Raw genomic sequence first — 20,225 nt, forward strand, 5'->3', positions numbered from 1 at the left:
CACTTTACCATATCACATTTCTAGTATTGATCATTTAAGAGTTAACTTTTTTTCCACCCTTTGATGTGAATTGATGAGTGGTTGCAGATTTGTTGGAGGCATATATGCATGCATGCATCCTCACAAATAACCTGCAAAATGTTATATGTTGGATAACCATCCATGAAGAGCAGTGTAGTGTGGACCTTTTGCCTTAAATGCTTTAAATATAATAAAAAAACAATATAATAATAATAATATTAATAATGGAGTGCTAGAAACATAGCATATGACTTAGACCAAAGTCATTAAATTCTTCAATCTACTATCATTTATCTATATAGGAGTAGGTAACTTACTAGGTATTTTGGATGCTTTCAGAACATCAAATTTATTGAGAGAATTTTTTAACTATTGCTACATACTCTTCTTCTTATGTGTATATCAAACATCTATTGCATAAGTTAATGATAAATAAATCATTTAATAAATGATTTTAGTAAAATAACTTATAAAAGTTACTTTCATATGTTATACAACATATATTAATATAATCTTTACAGATAAGTTAAGAAAACATAACTAACTTTTTTTTTATTAAAAAGTAAAAACATTGATCAATTTATAACTTTTTAGAAATTAAAACTACAATAAACATAAAAAACGTTATTTATTCGTAGACGCTGTAATAACCTATTAAATATATTACCCATATTTTGAATTTTCTTTGACGTTTAAGAGGAATGATTCAAAAGTGTGGTGATTACTTTGATTGTTCATTTTTAATCTCTTTAATTATATTTATGCAATTAACTTTTTTATTTGTTTGTGAATCATCACACTGTAGTTAATATCCGAATTAATATCGTTTTATATGCTTTTATGTTATGATTAATATTTTGTAACACTTATTTTTTTTTATTTAAGTTTATTTTTATTAGAAGATATTTTGAAACCTGGAATTAAGATTGATGAATCAAGAGATGTCATATTAAAAATAACATTTGATGTCTTGATATTTATTGTTATATTTATTATTTAGGGAAATCATATATATATATATATATATATATATATATATATATATATATATATAAAGAAATTAAAAATATATAAAAAAAGATTTCGTAAAATTGTATTGAAATTTCACAAAACTGTTGAGTTATAATCTCTTTATATTAACATTAACTACTTTATATATTTACAAGGTCTTAAAAAAAGTTATAAAAAGTTGTTCACCTTTTATTTATTGTAATGCTATAAATGTAGTTATTTATCAGTATTTAATTCAAAGTACAGAGTACTCAATATGTGATAACAAAACCAAAATAACTATTTTTCCTATTATCAGAAGCACAAAATTATTTTTATTTTACAAGTCAATTTAAAGAAATTAAATAATTTTTTTAAGATGATATAAAAAATTGTTTTATTTTGAAATTTAATTATCTATATGTTTAGTTTTGTAAATTTCATATTAAAATACTCATAATTTGCACATAATATTAAAAACTATTATCAACTAATGATATAACTAATGTAAAGTATATAAAACAGAAGAACATTCTTTGAAAGGCATCTAAATAGGCATTATCAACACAAACATCTATTCTGTCAAAATCAAACACACCAACATCACACTTTGTTAATTTATTATACTAGATCGACCCAGCATAATTCGTGTTCTTAACTAACTCATACGAAAAAAAAAGAAAAAAAAACTATAACTTTATAATTGTAATTAAGTTTAAGGTAGGTTAAAACAAAGTTTTGATTTCTCATTTATAATACAAAGTTTTGATTTCTCATTTATAATGCAAAATCGGTTTGGAAAGTGATGTTTGCAACCACACATATATACTTTAGATTAAATTGAGGTATTTGTACATTCTAAATATAAAGACTTTAAATATTCTAATATGTTAGAGAGTGAGATTTAAACCTAACTCAAGCTTTAAATACTAACTTATAAAGTGAAGATTGCATCCATTTATATATTGTGAATTAACCTTATCTTTAATCGATGTGAAGCTTCTGACCCTTTATAATCTCCGGATGAAATAAAATTGATAATATATTTTATTATCAAATTTGCAAGTTATTGATAAGATAGGCTAAATAAAATAAAGAAAATTTGCTGAAGAAAGACAAGTTTTGTTTGTGGAAAGGTATTCACTCTAGCATATTAGCCATGCCTATGAAAGCAGAGTTTATAATGCAGGTCTTTGAGAATAGTAAAAGTCCAAATTTTCATCCCTGCAAAATGCAACTCTGCTGCATTAAAGTCGAATCACATCAGTGATCAGATTTCATAAATGAGGTGGGGTGGTACAGTGGAATTGGTAATAGAGCCATTTCATTCAATCTTACAATATATCTATCCGCGTCCATTTAATGCACCTAACCAACACTCCCAACTGTAAAAGTTATACTCTACACTACACTCTACCCATAGACCATGCTACTCTCATTATTTCTCTACTATATATACTGCTACACATACCACACCTTCCACATTCAATAACTCACACATGCTATCTTCCATATAGCTACCTAGTTTCACTCTTTTCATTTCCTCACAAGTCAAAGCCACCGTTTCTTGCTCAATGGCAACCTTAGATCTCACAACTACAACCATGTTGTTGTCACTGGTTGTTGTTCTTCTTGGCTTGTGGAGTGAGGTTCATGCTGCACCACAAGTGCCATGCTACTTCATTTTTGGTGATTCCTTGGTTGATAATGGCAACAACAACGCGCTTCAATCTTTGGCTAGGGCTGATTACCTTCCCTATGGGATCGACTTCCCTGGTGGACCTTCTGGGAGGTTTTCCAATGGGAAAACCACTGTTGATGGAATTGGTAAGCTTCCTCTTTCTTCATTGTCTTCATTGTCTGCATGGAACCATTCACATGCATATACTTGCTTGCATGGTCTTAAGATTCACATGCATGTAATCATAATCAACATCACTGTCGAAGTCATAGTTAGATAGAGTCAATGACAGCAAAATGGTCCCAAGATCTGATCTTTTTCTTCACTTTTCTTTAACCTATCAGTTAAGTGTGTAACTAAAACCACCTTAATCTATGCATGTGCTTGCATAATGATCTATTGGATGCCAAACTGTGTTATGCTAAAATCAGACAACAAATTTAATGTGCACCTACACCGCCTAATATTTTCTCTAGAACGAGAGGGTATAGTTAAGAAACATTGATTTTTTGCCTGGTGAAATTAAAAAATGGATTATGGTGCAGATGGGTAATGAGGGAAACAGACAATAGGCACTGCTTTTTGGCATTACACTGAGTTAGTTTACCCCTCATAAGTTTCATTAGTGACCCTTAAATTCTATGCACATGGATCTGTTTGCCCGCATTCAATGTGCAGTTGAATTTGAAGACGTGTAGAGGTAGAACTGTAGAAACACTAATAAAGGAAAAAAATTTACTGTTAGATTCTTACAGCAGATATACTGATCTGGTTAAAAAAACAAGAACAAGAGCAAAGTAGATCCGGCACATGAAATTGATTATGGTAAATATATAGAAAAGTTTCACTCTAATTTGACATTTTTGTTGAAATTTAACAGCTGAACTCTTGGGATTCGATGATTTGATACCTTCATATGCTGAAGTTAGTGGCGATGACATACTTAAAGGAGTGAATTATGCATCTGCTGCTGCTGGAATTAGAGAGGAAACTGGACAGCAACTGGTACCATACATTTACCTCAAGAAACATCACTTTTTTAACCTCTTTGGTGTTTATCTTCTGAAGTTGTTCATATGTTTTGTAGGGAGCGCGCATTAGTTTTAGTGGGCAGGTGCAAAATTATCAAAGCACAGTGAGCCAAGTGGTAAATATACTAGGAAATGAGGACTCAGCTGCAAATTACTTGAGCAAGTGCATATATTCAATTGGGCTGGGTAGCAATGATTATCTAAACAACTATTTCATGCCTCAATTCTATTCAAGCAGCAGGGAGTACACACCAGATCAGTTTGCTGATACTCTTATTGATGCATATAATGACCAACTCAAAGTTAGTCTCTAGCTCTCTTTTTCTTTACCAGTTCACCTTTTCCTCTTCAATTAGTCTATCATAACATGCAATGCTTAAAAAAACATTTAATCTTTCTGTCCAACCATAATCTGTCACAACCAAAATCACCTACGAAGTAAGAACAAAGAACAAAATGGATAACTTTAATCTCCACAAATTTAAAAATTGACTGTATTGTGTTTGTCTTTCAGACTTTGTACAACTATGGAGCAAGGAAAATGGTGCTGTTTGGAATAGGGCAAATAGGTTGCAGCCCAAATGAGTTGGCCAGGAACAGCCCAGATGGTAAAACATGCGTTGACAGAATCAATGTTGCAAATCAAATGTTCAACAACAGATTGAAAGGTCTCACTGACCAATTCAACAGCCAGATGCCTGATGCAAGAGTCATCTACATAAACTCTTATGGTATCTTTCAAGATATTATAAGCAACCCTGGAGCTTTTGGTAATTATTTTCTAACCAAAACATTTTACATTCATGATTTTCCAGAACAACATTAACTCAAAATTCTATTGTCATGAATCAACCTTCAGGTTTCAGTGTCATAAATGCTGGGTGTTGTGGGGTAGGAAGGAACAACGGTCAAATTACATGTCTGCCAATGCAAACTCCATGCCCAAACAGAAGAGAGTACTTGTTTTGGGATGCTTTTCATCCTACTGAGGCTGGAAACCTAATTGTGGCTCAAAGAGCATACAGTGCTCAATCTGCATCAGATGCTTACCCTATGGATATCCAACACTTAGCTCAGATCTGATCTCTAAGATGAACATGGTCTAGTGAGGTAGCGGCCATAAGCTGTGCCACAACCACATCTATAATGTTCTTGGAATGTCTTATTTGTTTCTTTTAAGTCATAAGATTCTGGAGTTTTTCTCTCATCTTTTTCTTACATATTCATCATATATGCTAAGTGTTCATGTGGATTCATAAGTACATGTGTAATTGTGACCAAGCTTGGAAGATTACTTATTTCATTACAGTGAATAATCTGTTGTAGCTTATGGATACACATTTTGAAAGTTTCTCTGTGAATGATTCAGAGATAGTTTTGAAATGATATTCATGGCATTAAGAAAAGAGAAAATGGTTTCTAATAACGGTATGTGTTAATACAGAAGATTTAAAAGTATAAAATTAAAATCACCAAGTGTTTGTAATTAATTTAAGACTATTAAATTTGAATTTGAACTAATTAGCATATAAACAAATGACACATACTTTTCTTAAATTTGTGCGTACATTTGATCCTGTTTAGTGTTCTTTAAAAAGTACTTTAACATTAAAAGGTCAAAATAAACATGACTTGGTTTATCTAGGATAATGAATTTCGGTTATAGGTACGGATTTTGTAAAGGGGAATGGATCTTATTCAACGAGTTAGGGACTAATTACAAATAGGAGGATTCAGTATAATTATTAAGAATTTTAGGTAAAAATTTTGGAAATATCTATTTATACTAATTGAAATCAGTTAAGAATATTCTAAGAATTAAATGTTATCAATTAAAATTATGAATGCTCAAAGAGACCTAAAAATCACACAGAAGTACCTCCCTTGACTATTAGGTAAGTGTTATAATATTTCTGAAACCTTAATTAATATCAATCACTTACGTTTGAAGTAATAAACAGACAAATTTGAGATTAGAAAAATATTCTTTGACACTTTTTTTTTTTTACTTTTATTGTAGAGTTCGTTATAATAATTTTTAGTCATGTATATTAGAATTTTAAGCTAAAAAATAAAATAAGTATAATTAAAATATTATTATATTAAATGCTAAATGGGTGTATTTTATTTGGTGGTCCTTTTAGAAGTCGGAAAGGAAAGAGGAGAATTTTTCAACTAATAATCTAAACTTTTTCACAACATATTACTAGTAAAAGTGTTTTCTTCTTTTTTTCTATTTAGTTTTATTTTTTATTAACTTGAAATATATCTTTCAGTTTACTTTTATCCAAGGAAGATGATAAATTTAGTGAATTAAAAAATGAAGTTTGTCTTGTTAATTTCAAATCTTTGTTCTTTTCTGCTGATTTATTACAGCAGAGAATGGAAGTGGAAGTGACTATCGTGTTTATTTCTACTTATTTGAATTGCTTTGCAGAAACATATTTGGAGGGGAGAGAGTGATCTTCTCTGAAATGAGAATATTTGGATGGAAAGTTAGATAATTTCCGGTATAATTACCATTTTATCTTTATATTTTTTTGTTTTTCACCTTTACACTCTGTTTACTTTTGTAATGTACTAAGATTTTTTTTCTCAAATGTATAATTTTTAATTTAAATTATTTTCATCCATGTATACTTTTTTATTAACAAAATTACTTCCATTTAATTTATATTAATTTTAGACTAGCACATATCTTTATAATAATTTCATAATGTGAAATTATTACTTAACTTTTTTTAAACTAATCTCAAAAAATTTTATTCCATTTTTATTTCAAAAAATCATATTTTTATCAATATTTTTTTTCTAGTTTAAATAATAACTTATATTTTATTATAATATAATATACACTATTTATAATTTAATTTAAATTACTTTTAAATATAAGGATAAACTAATAATCTTCTTTTCTTATCAATTGAAATATTTTTTTAATTTTTACATCCATCACATCATCAATCATTAATTCTCATAAACTTTCTTGTCATTTCCTTTCAAATCTTATATTCTTTTCTATTTTTTCCTTTAATCCAAACAACTCAATTTTCAATGCTTTTTTTCCCTTGAATTCGTTCAAATCCACTCCTCCTTAAGGCTCTGTTCTTTTGAAGGGATGTACTGTTCAAGAGGATTGGAGAGGAAGGCATGGAGAGTGATCACCTTGTTCTTTTTGGGGTGATGCAAGGGAATGGCAGGGATGGATTAGAGGGATGACTAAAAAATTCCATCCCTCTACTATGGAAGAGATTAGAAGGTGATGCATACAAAATTACCATTTTATCCTCGTCATATTTATTTTTTACCTCTCTTATCCTCGTAATTTTTTGACACGTGTTCACACAGTGTTGTCTTCTTTCTTATTTCTTCACATAAATTTATCTTTTAATTTTAGTTTTAATTTATTAATAAAAATAAATAAAATTTTATTATTAACAAACATCTAAAAATCTAAAAGTTAAAAATATATAAACAATATATAATTCTATAAAATTTGAAAAAAAGAAAAAAATTTATTAAAAAATGTTACCTATATTATTAACAAACATAATCAAATTAAAAAAATATGTTCATATCAAATAAACAAAAAAAATTATATTTCAAAGACTTAAAAAAAATATATATATATATATATATAACATAAATAAATTATTTTTCATGTAAATATTAAATTGATAAATGTTAAATTTAATTTCATACCAAATAAATTTGATTATTCATTTTTTTATAAATATATTTATATTATTTCACACAATTAATAGAAATTAAATAAATTATTCTAAATGATTTATATAGCATTTTATATTACTTTTAACATTAGGGATATTTTGGTAATCTTATTTTTTTATCTATTAATTTTTTTTTTAATATGTCACATCACTCAATTCAATCACAAACTTTCACAAATTTCACTCTCTAATCTACTCTAAAATCACTTCCTAATCCCTTAAAAAGAACAACATCAACTTCACCCTCTAATCCTTCCCATCTCTTTCTCTCCCTCTCCTTTTAATCCTTCCTCTCAAAAGAACAGAGCCTAAAACAAACATAGACTAAGGGCAGATTAAAGGGTCTAGAGTTGAAAGTAAATAGATTTAAAAGTAAAGTTTATGAAAATTTGTGAGTGATTTAATTAATGTTATAGATTAAAAGTTAAGTTTAATTGAAAGAAAAATAAAATTATCAAATTGTCCTTGATGTTGAAAGTAATATAAAATAATATTTAGATGAGTTAGATTTATTTTATAAAAAATATTTACTGAATAAATTGGGAAAAATCATTATTTTAATAAAGTCATAATAAAATACAATATATATATATATATATATATATATATATTCTAAAGTTTTGTAATTTTAGGTATTAATTATTGTTGTAAATATAATTTTAAAAATAATATTTTTACATTATTATCATAATTATGCAACATTATTAGTGATGATTTTTGTAATTTACATAAATTAAGAAAAATGCACATGAATCGACTTGGATTAAGAAAAAAAAAATGGAAAACATTACGGTAATTTTATACAAATTTTCAAAATATGAGAGATAATGAAAAAATAATAGAATTACAATTCTTTCCTTTTCCTATCTCTCTCACATTCCTACAAGTGAACATTTCAATCACCCTCAAATCATTCTTCTTTTTTAATAATAAATACTCTCAAGTTAACACAATGTAGGAGTAAGAATCGCATAAACATATATTACAAAGAAAATACTTAGAGTAAATTTTGCATGTTTTGATTGATGTATGTAACTAATTGATTGTATTAAAGGGATACAGTATCATTGTTCAATTAATAATAATGAAATTTATAATCAAGTGGCAAATTTAAACTTTGATGTATATAAATTCAAACTCCGGTTAAAAGCTCCGGATTGATGGATACTATGTTAATTTAAAAACTAATATAACCATGATTTTGTTAGGGACCCTGTCACAAGTTTCTTGGAATAATCCTAATAGCATACATGGTTAAAGTATGGAAGATATAAAGAAGGGTGAAAGTATATTAAGTAACAAGTGAATAGGGATATAACAACATTTGTATTCTCAAAATTATATAATTATCATTTTGAACTCATGTATTTTAAAACTTGGGTTAAATTACTCATATATTTTAAAACTTATCAAATTAAAATTAATTTCTGTCTCAAACTTTAATATATTTTATTTTTAAATTTTACAAATGAATATATATAATTCTTTTAATTTAATAATATTAATTTTTTAAATTTGTTTAACGGTGTTTTAAGGTGACATTCATTTGATGCAATTGAGTTAAAAAAGAATATACACATTATTTTTATAATTTAAAACCAAAATGTATTAAAATTTAATATATAAACAAATTTTAATTTTAAATTCAAGTTTAATGATTAAAACATAGATCTTAAAATTTTATATAATTAGGCAAATCAAATGTGAAGAGTGGTCGATGCATTTGGGATCGACTTTCCTTTCATCAAATTCGAAAAAAATTAGTTTCATAGGGTGTATTTTGATAGAGAGCGACAATAGTGATTATATTGTTTTTATGTATATATAGTAGATTTTTGATAAAAGTTGAGGTATAATAGTGTCTCTTTTACATTATATATTTTTTCTTACGGAAAAAACAAACAAACATGTATTATAGAATTTTAGTTAAGTTTTTGTGTACACAAAATTATAAAACATTTTCTCCCACTAATTAGGAGATTAAAAGGAAGTGATTTTTATGATTAGTTTTAGACATGGGGTTAAGACAAATATTATATATATATATATATATATATATATATATATATATATATATATATATATATATATATATATATATATATATATATATATAACTACAAACTTATTTTTTAAGATTTTCGGTTACATGTCACCCGTATCATCGTAATAACTCTCATTCCGTAACACTCAACAATTTTAATATTATTCTTCTCTAATTTTTTTGCATGCATATATACTATAAAATGGAGATATTGAAGAACTTCAATTTGTCCAAATTGAAAAGTTGAGAATTTTAAGACATTAAGCAACTCCAATTTTGTCCAAAATGAAAAGTAGAGGTTTTTAAGACATGGCATACCGAGCTCGTAGTTATTTACCTTCTTTTGTTGATTTAGGCTCCAGTCATTTTCTAATAGTATGTGCATCAAATTCACTCTCAAAAATCAACACTTCTATATGGCCTTTCAATTTGTTACTCAGACAAATTATTTCAACCAATTTCTCCACTAAAATTTTGGATCTGAACATTGAAAACTCTTGTTCATATTATCTTTGGATATGGCCTGTGAAACCAAGTTATGGTTAGTGGGTGTTTTTCTCTTGATCGCAACGTACATGCAACGACATTGCGTTGTTGCAGGTGATCCCCAAGTACCTGGTTTTTTCATCTTTGGAGACTCTCTGTCAGATTGTGGAAACAACAACGATCTAAAAACTGACGCTAAAGCTAATCACCCACCTTATGGGGTTGATTTCCCAAATGGCCCCACTGGAAGATTTACCAACGGTCGTACTACCGTTGACGTACTCGGTAATAATTCAATTCTCCAAATATATATATATATATATATATATATATATATATATATATATATATATTCTATTTTTCCAAAAATTATTATGTAGTTTTGTTTCATCACCTGTGATTAACCACTGAAATTATTATGGAAGATTTAAAATTTTGTATCTGCAGCGGAGCTTTTGGGATTCGACGCATATATGCCCCCCTTTGCAAATACGAGTGGTTCAGACATACTGAAAGGCGTAAATTATGCATCAGCTGCATCAGGGATTCTCAACGAGACAGGAACACATTGGGTATAACTCAAACTCTTTTACTTTAGAGGAAAACCAGTTCCTGACATCAGTGGAAACTGCCACATATGATTTTGTTATATTTAAGTTTTGTTTGTCTTCAAAGAGTGAAACCTAGTTTTGGTGAATTTGGTATTGCAGGGTGAGCATATTCCGTTAAACAAGCAGGTGGAAAACCACAAAGCCATAGTTTCCCAGATCAACAAGAAACTTACGAGTTCTGAGAAAGCGAAAGAACATCTAAACAAGTGCTTATATTATGTTAATATAGGCAGCAATGATTACATAAACAACTACTTCCTGAAAGAGCATTACGATTCAAGTAAAAAATTTTCTCCTGACCAGTATGCCAAGGTCCTTGTCAAGGAATACTCAAAGAATTTAAAGGTGTAAATATATTTACCTCACATTCTACAAATCTAGATCCTTAACAACGTAAGATTCATAATATGATGTTACTTTTGTTGTTTGTTTCTACGTGCAGGAATTGCATTCAGTTGGAGCAAGGAAGTTTGCTTTGATTGGAATAGTCCCCTTAGGATGTGTTCCAGCAGAAATTTCTGCACGTGCAAAACCTGGATTTCCATGTGTTAAAGAGGAAAATGATGCAGTGATACCTTTCAATGACAAACTTAAATCATTAGTTGATCGTTTCAATAAAGAATTCCCTGATTCTAAATTTATCCTTATTAACACTGCTGAGGCGTTGTCAACCGGACCGACTAAAGACGTCGTACAAGGTAACAATATTTTGTCCTTACATGAGTGATAAACCTGACAACATATACATACATGGATTTTGTATAATTTACTGATATAGATGAAAACTCTAACTACCCAAATGTTTGCAATTTTTACTATATTATAATATGTTAATGATTCAAATGGAAATATATTGAGTAGAAATGAAATTATATAATGAAAATGTTCATAAATTATTTGTCTAAAAGTTGAGTTGACGAGTACACTGTCCTATATAAAAAATGTTCCTAATAGAGATTCAGTTCTAGAAGATTTACTAATGTGAAAGGAGTGATAAGACCCATCATGCTATACATTGATGGCATTATCAAAATTTCAGTAAAGATAATGTTTATAAAGATATATTAACTTTGGTGCGTGGCACCTTAGTAAAGGCATGTTCATTACAAGAAAACATGTAACTAGCATTGGCCCAAAGCTGGCTAAGGGGCATAACACGCTAAATTATTGGTAGCGTTGGGTTTGTACAGTGAGATTTATATAGAAAATATATAAATGTAAGTCTAGTGAGATTTATACAGAAAGGAAGAAAAGAAAATTGAGTAAGATATCTTCAAATCTAGTCATTATATTAAAAGTAATGTACGATTCATATTCAATACGAAGAACACATAGATTTAGAATATATAACTTAGTATTATTAAAAATGAAAAATAAAAAAGCTTTAAATAAGTTTTAGTCTTAACTTGACGGATGCTAACCTAATTTAATTTTAGTATTTCTTTAATAATTAACGTTTTTTAAATGATACTAACTTAAACAAAATATAAATATTAAAATTAAATATGTGTTTTTTATAGTGATCGGTACTGACGTATGCTGCAAAGTTGGGTCGAATGGGCTGTGTGTCCCGAATAAGAAGGCATGCAAGAGCAGAAATGAAAAGCCATTTTTTGATTCATATCATTCTATTGAGCTTGTCTATAAAGCCGATGCAGAAACTGCTTATCACGCTCCAACTACCAAAGTTGCATACCCAATGGACATTAGTCACCTTGTCAAGTTATAAAGAAGAAGTTCCAAACTTAGATTTCAATCAAATTTATACTTGTTTCATTTTTAATTCTATAATTAGTTTACACACTGCCGTATTTAAGTCATATTCTTTTCTCTCTAATGTATTTATAATAAAGTTACAACTTGTTCACCGTTACGATTCTACACCAAGAAGTTAATTCGAAGAATGCATGTCACATATATATATATATATATATATATATATATATATATATATATATATATATATATATATATATATTTTTTTTTTTTCTGTAATACTTTTTCTGTGATTTTCATTATAGTTGTAATAATTCAAATCAGTAGATCACCATACTAATTTTAAACACTACAAGGTATTAAATACAAAAATCACATATTATATATATATATATTAAAACTCCTTCAAGGAGTACTAAAAAAATACAACAATATCTACATATGAAGCTACTACATTACTACACCTTATAAACCTTACAAATCTTTGAAGTAGTCTCATACATTTCATCTCTTCCATTCACATCATCATTTATTCATGTATTACATACGATTATAGCAAGTGAACAACTACAAATAACAGACAAACATGAGGTTATTTAATTTTATAAAATTCTATCATGCATTTATCTCATATAGTTCATCTTTCAACTAGATATCTAGGATTCAATTCACCAATATCAACAAATCAAACGCTCAATATAAAACATAATATCATTAAATCCCAAATAACCATCCATTAGTACATTCCTTTTTAAATTTTTGAATGAAAATCAGTAACCATCCACTTGAAGAGGATCCCAATGCAATGACAACTTTTGAGATATTTTGGAAATTTTTGAAATATAGATTAAACCATTCCTATTGAGGGTATCTATCCGAGAGGATTGATGACCATTACTAAGTAGATGGTTCTAATCCAAAATAGAGCATATGGATTTGCCATTCTGGTGAAGAGGGTCATCATCCAAAATGATTCGATGACTAATGATAAGTGTGATAATTACCTATTGTTTACACTTCTTAGAACCTCTTAATTGTCTTTTATTCATGTATTTTTGTGTTAATCTCATGAAAGAATTTAGGATTTTGTTATTTATTTCAAAAACATGTTTACTTTGATGTTTGTGGACTTTTGTAGAAAAGAATGGAAGATTGGAGAAAAATTCACTAGTTGCTGCCTGGAGCCATTAGCCCAGCTAGCTGGATGTACTCGCCCAGCTAACCAGACTCACTAGCCCAGCGAACCAGACTCACTAGCCCAGCGAGGAAGGCTCTCTAGCCCAGCGAGAATGAATGTTGGCCCAGCGAGTTTATCTTTTTGCTCAAACATTAAAAGTGTCGAGACTCGAACAGAAAGACAGTTTTTGGTGGGAGGAACACTGCTGGAACTCAAAACGAAGGCAGAGACATTTCTGGAGCTTAAAGGATCAATCTTTCTTCATCCATTCTACCATTTCAACTCCATTTGTGCTCTAGATGTATAGGAGTAGCTAAACTCCATCTCATTGGGGTTGGATGTAATGTACCTAAACTCGTTATAGTTTCATCTATGCAATAGAATCTCTTTCACTGTTTTTGTGTTCTATCTAAATTATTTTCGTGCATGATGGAATATCTATGCGTTTTTGGTGGTATCTAGTCATTGGAAAGTGTTTTGGAACCCTAGACATGGATAGAACAACCTAAAGATTTGGTTCTAGACATAGACCAAAGCTTTTGGTCATTCTAGACATCGTTTTTAATGTGTCTTTTGTGTTTAAACCTCTAAGGGATTAGTAATTTTTACATAAAAGTTCAAAACATACCCCTAAGGGATTAGGGATTGAATACCTTTGATGTCAATGCTTGAGTAGATGAGAGATTTATATTGTGAGGTGCTTGCTTAGAGTTTTGGTCATGAATTCCAACCCCAATGAGTCTTTGCCTTGGTATTTTATCACTTTAAAGTTTAGAAATCCTTATGTTTTCACTTGTTTCGAATTAATCAATGGTTACATTCAACGCTTAAATTAGTAAGTACACCTAGTTAACTAAACAAACGCAATTCCCGTGGGAAAATGATACTTGGACTTACCATTTTTATTACTTGCACGACTTGGTACACTTGCCAAAGTCATAACAAGTTTTTGGCGCCGTTGCCGGGGAATTGTTTGTTGTTTAGGCAAATTGTGTGCTATTTACCGATTTAGGCTTATTCATTTCATTCATTAATTTATTGCCTTTTACACTTTTGATTGTATATAGTCCAATTGTATATACTTACCCTTTTGCGTAACTTCTCTTTTCTAGTGTTTCTTGTTTTGCATGAGAAGTAGAACTAGAGCTGATAATTTGCTCTTTGATCCTGAAATTGAAAGAACGGCTCGAAGAAACAATAGTAGAAGAAGAAGGCAAAGCAGGGAAGCTAGAGAAGCAACTGTTATTTTTGATCCAACTCTCATTTCTTCATCTGATCAAGAAGAGGAAGACATGGCAGAAAATCCGCATGATGATGCTAGAGGTGAAAGAAGACGCACGTTGGAAGATTATGCTGCATTCACAGGGACCATTAATTTCAACAGTATTGCTCGACCAACGGTGAATGCTACAAATATGGAGATGAAGCCAGCTCTAATCCACTTGGTGCAAAGTAATCAGTTTAATGGATTGGCTAATGAGAATCCATACACGCATTTGGCCACCTTCTTAGAGATATGTAATACAGTAAAAATCCATCAAGTGCCTGATGAAGCCATTCGCTTGAGTTTATTCCCTTTCTCGTTGGCGGGAAATGCCAAGGTTTGGCTAAATTCTTTCCCCGAAAACAGTCTCACTAGCTGGGAGGATGTGGTTTCCAAATTCTTGGGCAAGTATTTCCCTCAATCCAAGATTAACAAAGGCAAACAAGAAATCTCTGCTTTCCAGCAAGACGTGGATGAGTCCTTGGGGCAAGCATGGGACAGGTTCAAGGGATTGCTCAGAAAAACTCCCATTCATGGGTTTGATGAGCCCACACAACTTACACTTTTCTTGGCAGGGCTGAAATCTCACTCAAAGTTAATGTTGGATGCATCAGCGGGAGGAAGTATTAAGTGGAAGACACCTACTGAAGCACGAGAATTGATTGAAAATATGGCCTCCAATGACAATGAAGTGCACAATGAGAGAGCTCAATCTCAACAGAAGGGTGTTCTACAACTTCAGTCTCATGACGCTCTACTGGCACAAAACAAAATCATGACACAACAGCTTGAAGCTCTCATGAAGAAGCTCTCTCAACTTCCGCAAGATCTCCGAAATGTTTCTCAAGCTCAACACCAACAACAGTTGCAAAATTGTGAGTTGTGTGGTGGGGATCATCCCAATGGGCAGTGTGCCATGCAAAACACATCTCAAGAAGAGGTTAATTACATGGGTAATACAAGTCGCCAAGGTAATTACAACCAAGGTTGGAGGCCTCACCCAAACATGGGACAAGCAGGACCCTCGAATAGACCACCACCTCAACAATTTCAGCAACATCCCTCTTTGGCAGATAGAACTTCAAAGATTGAGGACACACTCAATCAATTTATGCAAGTGTCAATATCCAACCACAAGAGCACCGAAGCTGCTATCCGTAACTTGGAGGTGCAAATGGGGCAAATAGCTAAGAGGATGGAGGAGAAATCCGATACAAATTTTGCGGCTAACACTGAAGTTAACCCAAAAGAGCATGTTAAAGCTATTACTACAAGGAGTGGAAAGGTGTTAGAAGAGAGAAAAGTAAATAGAGATGATGAAAAAGGAGAAGAGAGTGGAGAGTTACATGAGAGAAAAGAAGAGAGCATTGAAGAAGATGATGAGAATGTTGAAGGAGGACATAAAGAAATGGGTGAGAGAGAGAAGAATAAAGGAAAAAGTGTTGAAAAGCCCCTACCTTACCCTAAAATCCATTCTAGAAAAGAGAAGGAGAAGCAATTTGGGCGATTTTTAGACATATTCAAGAGGCTTGAGATTAATATCCCCTTCTCTGAGGCCCTCCAACAAATGCCTTCATATGCTCGATTCATGAAGGAGTTGCTCACAAAGAAAAGAAAGTACATTGAAGAAGAGACCATCGAAGTCCAGGGAAATTGTAGTGCCATCATCCAAAAGTTGCTTCCACCAAAGTTTAAAGATCCCGGTAGTTTCACTATTCCTTGCACTATTGGCGAGTTGGCTATTGGGAAAGCACTAATCGATCTGGGAGCAAGCATAAACTTGATGCCTCTTTCTGTGATGAGGAGGATTGGAGATTTGGAATTGAAGCCCACAAGAATGACACTCCAGTTAGCAGATAGGTCTATCAAATGCCCCTATGGAGTCATTGAGGACGTGCTAGTGAAGGTGGACAAATTCACTTTCCCAGTGGATTTTGTCATTCTAGACATGGAAGAAGACACTGAAGTTCCGCTTATATTGGGCAGGCCATTCATGAAAACTGCAAGGGTGCTCATTGATGTGGATAATGGTCATCTCAAGGTGCGTGTGGAAGATGAGACTGTCACCTTCAATGTTTTGGAAGCTATGCAACACCCTGGTGATAATAGCAACTGCTTTAGAGTGGATGTTCTAGAAGAAGTGATTGAGACTACCAAGAGCCAATTGCATGTGAAGTCCCCACTTGAGAGGGTTTTGATTGAGGCATGTGATGAGTTGACCCTTGATGAGGAAGCGGAAGTGGAGGAAGTGACCAGACAACTAGAAAAGCTCAAGGAGATATTTCCTAATGATGTGAAAGTGGAAAAATTGGAGAAGGAAAAATTTGATGATCAAAACAAGATTGAGCTTAAATTGTTGCCTGATCACCTCAAGTATGTGTTCCTGGAAGGGGAAGCAAGGAAGCCTGTGATAATTAGTAGCTCTCTATCTAAAGCTGAAGAAGAGAAACTGATTGAAGTTCTTAAGGCAAATCAAGGAGCTATAGGGTGGCACATTTCTGATTTGAAGGGGTTAAGCCCAACTTATTGTATGCACAAGATTATGTTAGAGAAAGATTACAAGCCCATAGCACAACCACAAAGAAGATTGAATCCCACTATGAAGGAGGTGGTGAGAAAGGAGGTGCTAAAACTCCTTGAAGCTGGAATGATATACCCGATCTCTGATAGTGCATGGGTTAGTCCTGTGCATGTGGTGCCAAAGAAAGGAGGTATGACAGTCATTCAGAACGAGAAAAATGAGTTGATTCCAACTAGGACGGTCACCGGGTGGAGGATGTGTATTGACTACAGGAAACTTAATCATGCCACTCGAAAGGATCATTTCCCCCTTCCCTTCATGGATCAGATGTTGGAACGTTTAGCAGGACAAGCGTACTATTGCTTCTTAGATGGTTATTCTGGATATAATCAGATTGTGGTAAATCCGGAAGATCAAGAAAAGACTGCGTTCACTTGTCCATTCGGTGTGTTTGCTTATAGAAGAATGCCGTTTGGTCTGTGCAATGCTCCTGCTACATTTCAAAGATGCATGTTAGCCATCTTTGCTGACTTGGTTGAGAAGTGCATTGAAGTATTTATGGACGACTTCTCTGTGTTTGGCAAATCCTTTGATCTCTGCTTGAAGAACTTAGATATGGTGATGAAGAGGTGCATAGACACAAACCTTGTGCTCAATTGGGAGAAATGCCATTTTATGGTGCGTGAAGGAATTGTGTTGGGACATAAAATTTCATCTCGGGGGATAGCAGTGGATAATGCCAAGGTTGATGTAATTGAGAAATTGCCGCCTCCTACTAATGTGAAGGGGGTTAGAAGTTTTCTTGGGCACGCCGGGTTTTATAGAAGATTTATAAAAGATTTCTCCAAGATTGCCAAACCCTTGTGCAACCTCCTTGTTAAAGACACTCCGTTTGAATTTGATGAAGAGTGTTTGAAAGCTTTCAATATATTGAAGAACAAATTGATTTCTTCCCCTGTGATCATTGCTCCAAATTGGAAACAAGACTTTGAGATAATGTGTGATGCCAGCGACTATGCTATAGGAGCTGTTCTTGGCCAGAGGCGAGAAAAATTGTTTCATGCCATTTATTATGCAAGCAAGGTCTTGAATGGAGCTCAATTGAATTATGCCACAACTGAAAAGGAGTTTCTGGCTATTGTGTATGCGCTTGAGAAGTTTAGACCTTATCTCATTGGGTCTAAAGTTACCATTTACACTGACCACGCTGCCATTAAATATTTGTTGACCAAACCTGACTCCAAACCTCGGTTGATTAGATGGGTTCTCTTGCTTCAAGAGTTTGATTTGGAGATTAGGGATAAGAAGGGGAGTGAAAATGTTATTGCTGATCATCTCTCTCGGTTAGTGAATGAGGAAGTGACATGCAAAGAGAAGGAGATCCAAGAAGCTTTTTCAGATGAAAAGCTTATGCTAATTTAGGAGAGGCCATGGTTCGCTGACATGGCTAATTTCAAAGCTGCTGGAGTTCTCCCCGATGATTTTACATGGCAGCAAAAGAAGAAATTCTTGCATGATGCAAAGCAGTTCATTTGGGATGATCCCTTCTTGTTTAAGCTTGGCGCTGATAATCTCTTGAGGAGGTGTGTTACTGCAGAGGAAGCTGCAGGGATCCTGTGGCATTGCCACAACTCGCCATATGGTGGTCACTTCAATGGTGATAGGACAGCTGCTAAAGTGCTTCAATCCGGGTTCTATTGGCCCACCTTGTTTAAGGATGCTCATGCTCATGCTAAGAGCTGTGATAAATGCCAAAGGATTGGAAGCATCTCGAGAAGGCATGAAATGTCACTGCAAGCTATCTTAGAAGTGGAGGTCTTTGATTGTTGGGGAATTGATTTCGTTGGTCCCCTCCCTTCTTCATTCAACAATGAGTATATTCTAGTGGCAGTTGATTACGTCAGTAAGTGGGTGGAGGCAACAGCTTGTCAGAAAAATGATGCCAAGACTGTCATCAAGTTTCTAAAGAGACAAATCTTCTCTCGGTTTGGAGTCCCCAGGGTTCTCATCAGTGATGGAGGATCCCATTTCGGCAATGCCCAATTGGCCAAAGTCTTGAAACACTATGAAGTGAAGCACAAGGTTGCTTCACCTTATCATCCACAGACTAATGGTCAAGCCGAGGTGTCTAATCGGGAGATTAAGAGGATTTTAGAGAAGACCGTGGCTTCATCTAGAAAAGACTGGTCCTTAAAACTTGATGATGCCCTCTGGGCATATAGGACTGCCATGAAGACTCCTCTTGGATTATCACCTTACCAGTTGGTCTATGGCAAATCATGTCACTTGCCTGTGGAAATGGAGCACAAGGCATACTGGGCCTTGAAGTTTTTGAATTTTGAGCCCTCTTTATCTGCTGAGAAGAGGAGGATCCAATTGCTGGAGCTTGAAGAGATGAGGTTAAATGCGTATGAGAACTCTAAAAGCTACAAGGAGAGAGTTAAAATGTATCATGATAGAAAGCTACTTAAGAAAGAATTTCAACCCGGCCAACAAGTGTTGTTGTTCAATTCAAGGCTCAAATTATTTCCGGGTAAGTTGAAGTCTAAATGGTCTGGACCCTTCACCATCAAGGAAGTCAAACCCTATGGAGCAATAGAGCTGATGGATCCCTCCTCGGAAGATCCACAAAGGAGTTGGGTTGTGAACGGACAGCGACTTAAGCACTATTTGGGGGGTGAGGTTGAACGCCTCACCACTGTCATTCATCTAGATGACGCATGAGCCTACAGGCGTCGAGCTAATGACGTTAAACAAGCGCTGACTGGGAGGCAACCCAGTGTTTTGAGTTTTTCTTAGTTAGTAGATTCAATTTCACCAATTTTTGGGTGCATCAGGTCTGTCACTGCTCGCCCAGCGAGTGACCACTAGCTTCGCGAGTCTGGTTTTTCACAGAAAAACAGTTCCAAAATTATGCAGACTCGCCCAGCTAGCCCCCACTCGCCCAGCGAG

The 20,225-nt window shown here is 32.8% G+C and overlaps 2 protein-coding genes and 1 non-coding gene across 3 annotated transcripts; 2 read left to right on the plus strand and 1 right to left on the minus strand.

Annotated features, from left to right (window-relative positions):
* Positions 1–2,478: 2,478 nt before the first annotated feature.
* Positions 2,479–5,109, plus strand: LOC114176054 (GDSL esterase/lipase At1g29670-like). Its single transcript, XM_028060960.1, has 5 exons — positions 2,479–2,838; positions 3,573–3,697; positions 3,780–4,025; positions 4,238–4,493; positions 4,583–5,109. The coding sequence occupies exons 1-5, from the start codon at positions 2,586–2,588 to the stop codon at positions 4,804–4,806; spliced, it is 1,104 nt and encodes a 367-aa protein (XP_027916761.1). The 5' UTR covers positions 2,479–2,585; the 3' UTR covers positions 4,807–5,109.
* Positions 5,110–9,945: 4,836 nt separating this feature from the next.
* Positions 9,946–12,327, plus strand: LOC114176056 (GDSL esterase/lipase At1g29670-like). Its single transcript, XM_028060962.1, has 5 exons — positions 9,946–10,269; positions 10,432–10,556; positions 10,695–10,940; positions 11,038–11,293; positions 12,116–12,327. The coding sequence occupies exons 1-5, from the start codon at positions 10,017–10,019 to the stop codon at positions 12,322–12,324; spliced, it is 1,089 nt and encodes a 362-aa protein (XP_027916763.1). The 5' UTR covers positions 9,946–10,016; the 3' UTR covers positions 12,325–12,327.
* Positions 12,328–15,185: 2,858 nt separating this feature from the next.
* Positions 15,186–15,292, minus strand: LOC114180044. Its single transcript, XR_003603620.1, has one exon. It is a non-coding gene; the product is annotated as a small nucleolar RNA R71 (small nucleolar RNA).
* Positions 15,293–20,225: the final 4,933 nt, after the last annotated feature.

The sequence above is a fragment of the Vigna unguiculata genome, chromosome 3 (genome assembly GCF_004118075.2).
Source record: "Vigna unguiculata cultivar IT97K-499-35 chromosome 3, ASM411807v1, whole genome shotgun sequence".
Classification (NCBI taxonomy): Eukaryota; Viridiplantae; Streptophyta; class Magnoliopsida; order Fabales; family Fabaceae; genus Vigna; species Vigna unguiculata.

Coding starts and splice junctions, on each gene's coding strand:
- LOC114176056 (XM_028060962.1), top strand. CDS start 10,017: ATGGCCTGTGAAACCAAGTTATGGTTAGTGGGTGTTTTTCTCTTGATC. Junction 10,270..10,431: donor TACTACCGTTGACGTACTCG/GTAATAATTCAA, acceptor TTGTATCTGCAG/CGGAGCTTTTGGGATTCGAC. Junction 10,557..10,694: donor ACGAGACAGGAACACATTGG/GTATAACTCAAA, acceptor TTGGTATTGCAG/GGTGAGCATATTCCGTTAAA.
- LOC114176054 (XM_028060960.1), top strand. CDS start 2,586: ATGGCAACCTTAGATCTCACAACTACAACCATGTTGTTGTCACTGGTT. Junction 2,839..3,572: donor AACCACTGTTGATGGAATTG/GTAAGCTTCCTC, acceptor GAAATTTAACAG/CTGAACTCTTGGGATTCGAT. Junction 3,698..3,779: donor AGGAAACTGGACAGCAACTG/GTACCATACATT, acceptor TATGTTTTGTAG/GGAGCGCGCATTAGTTTTAG.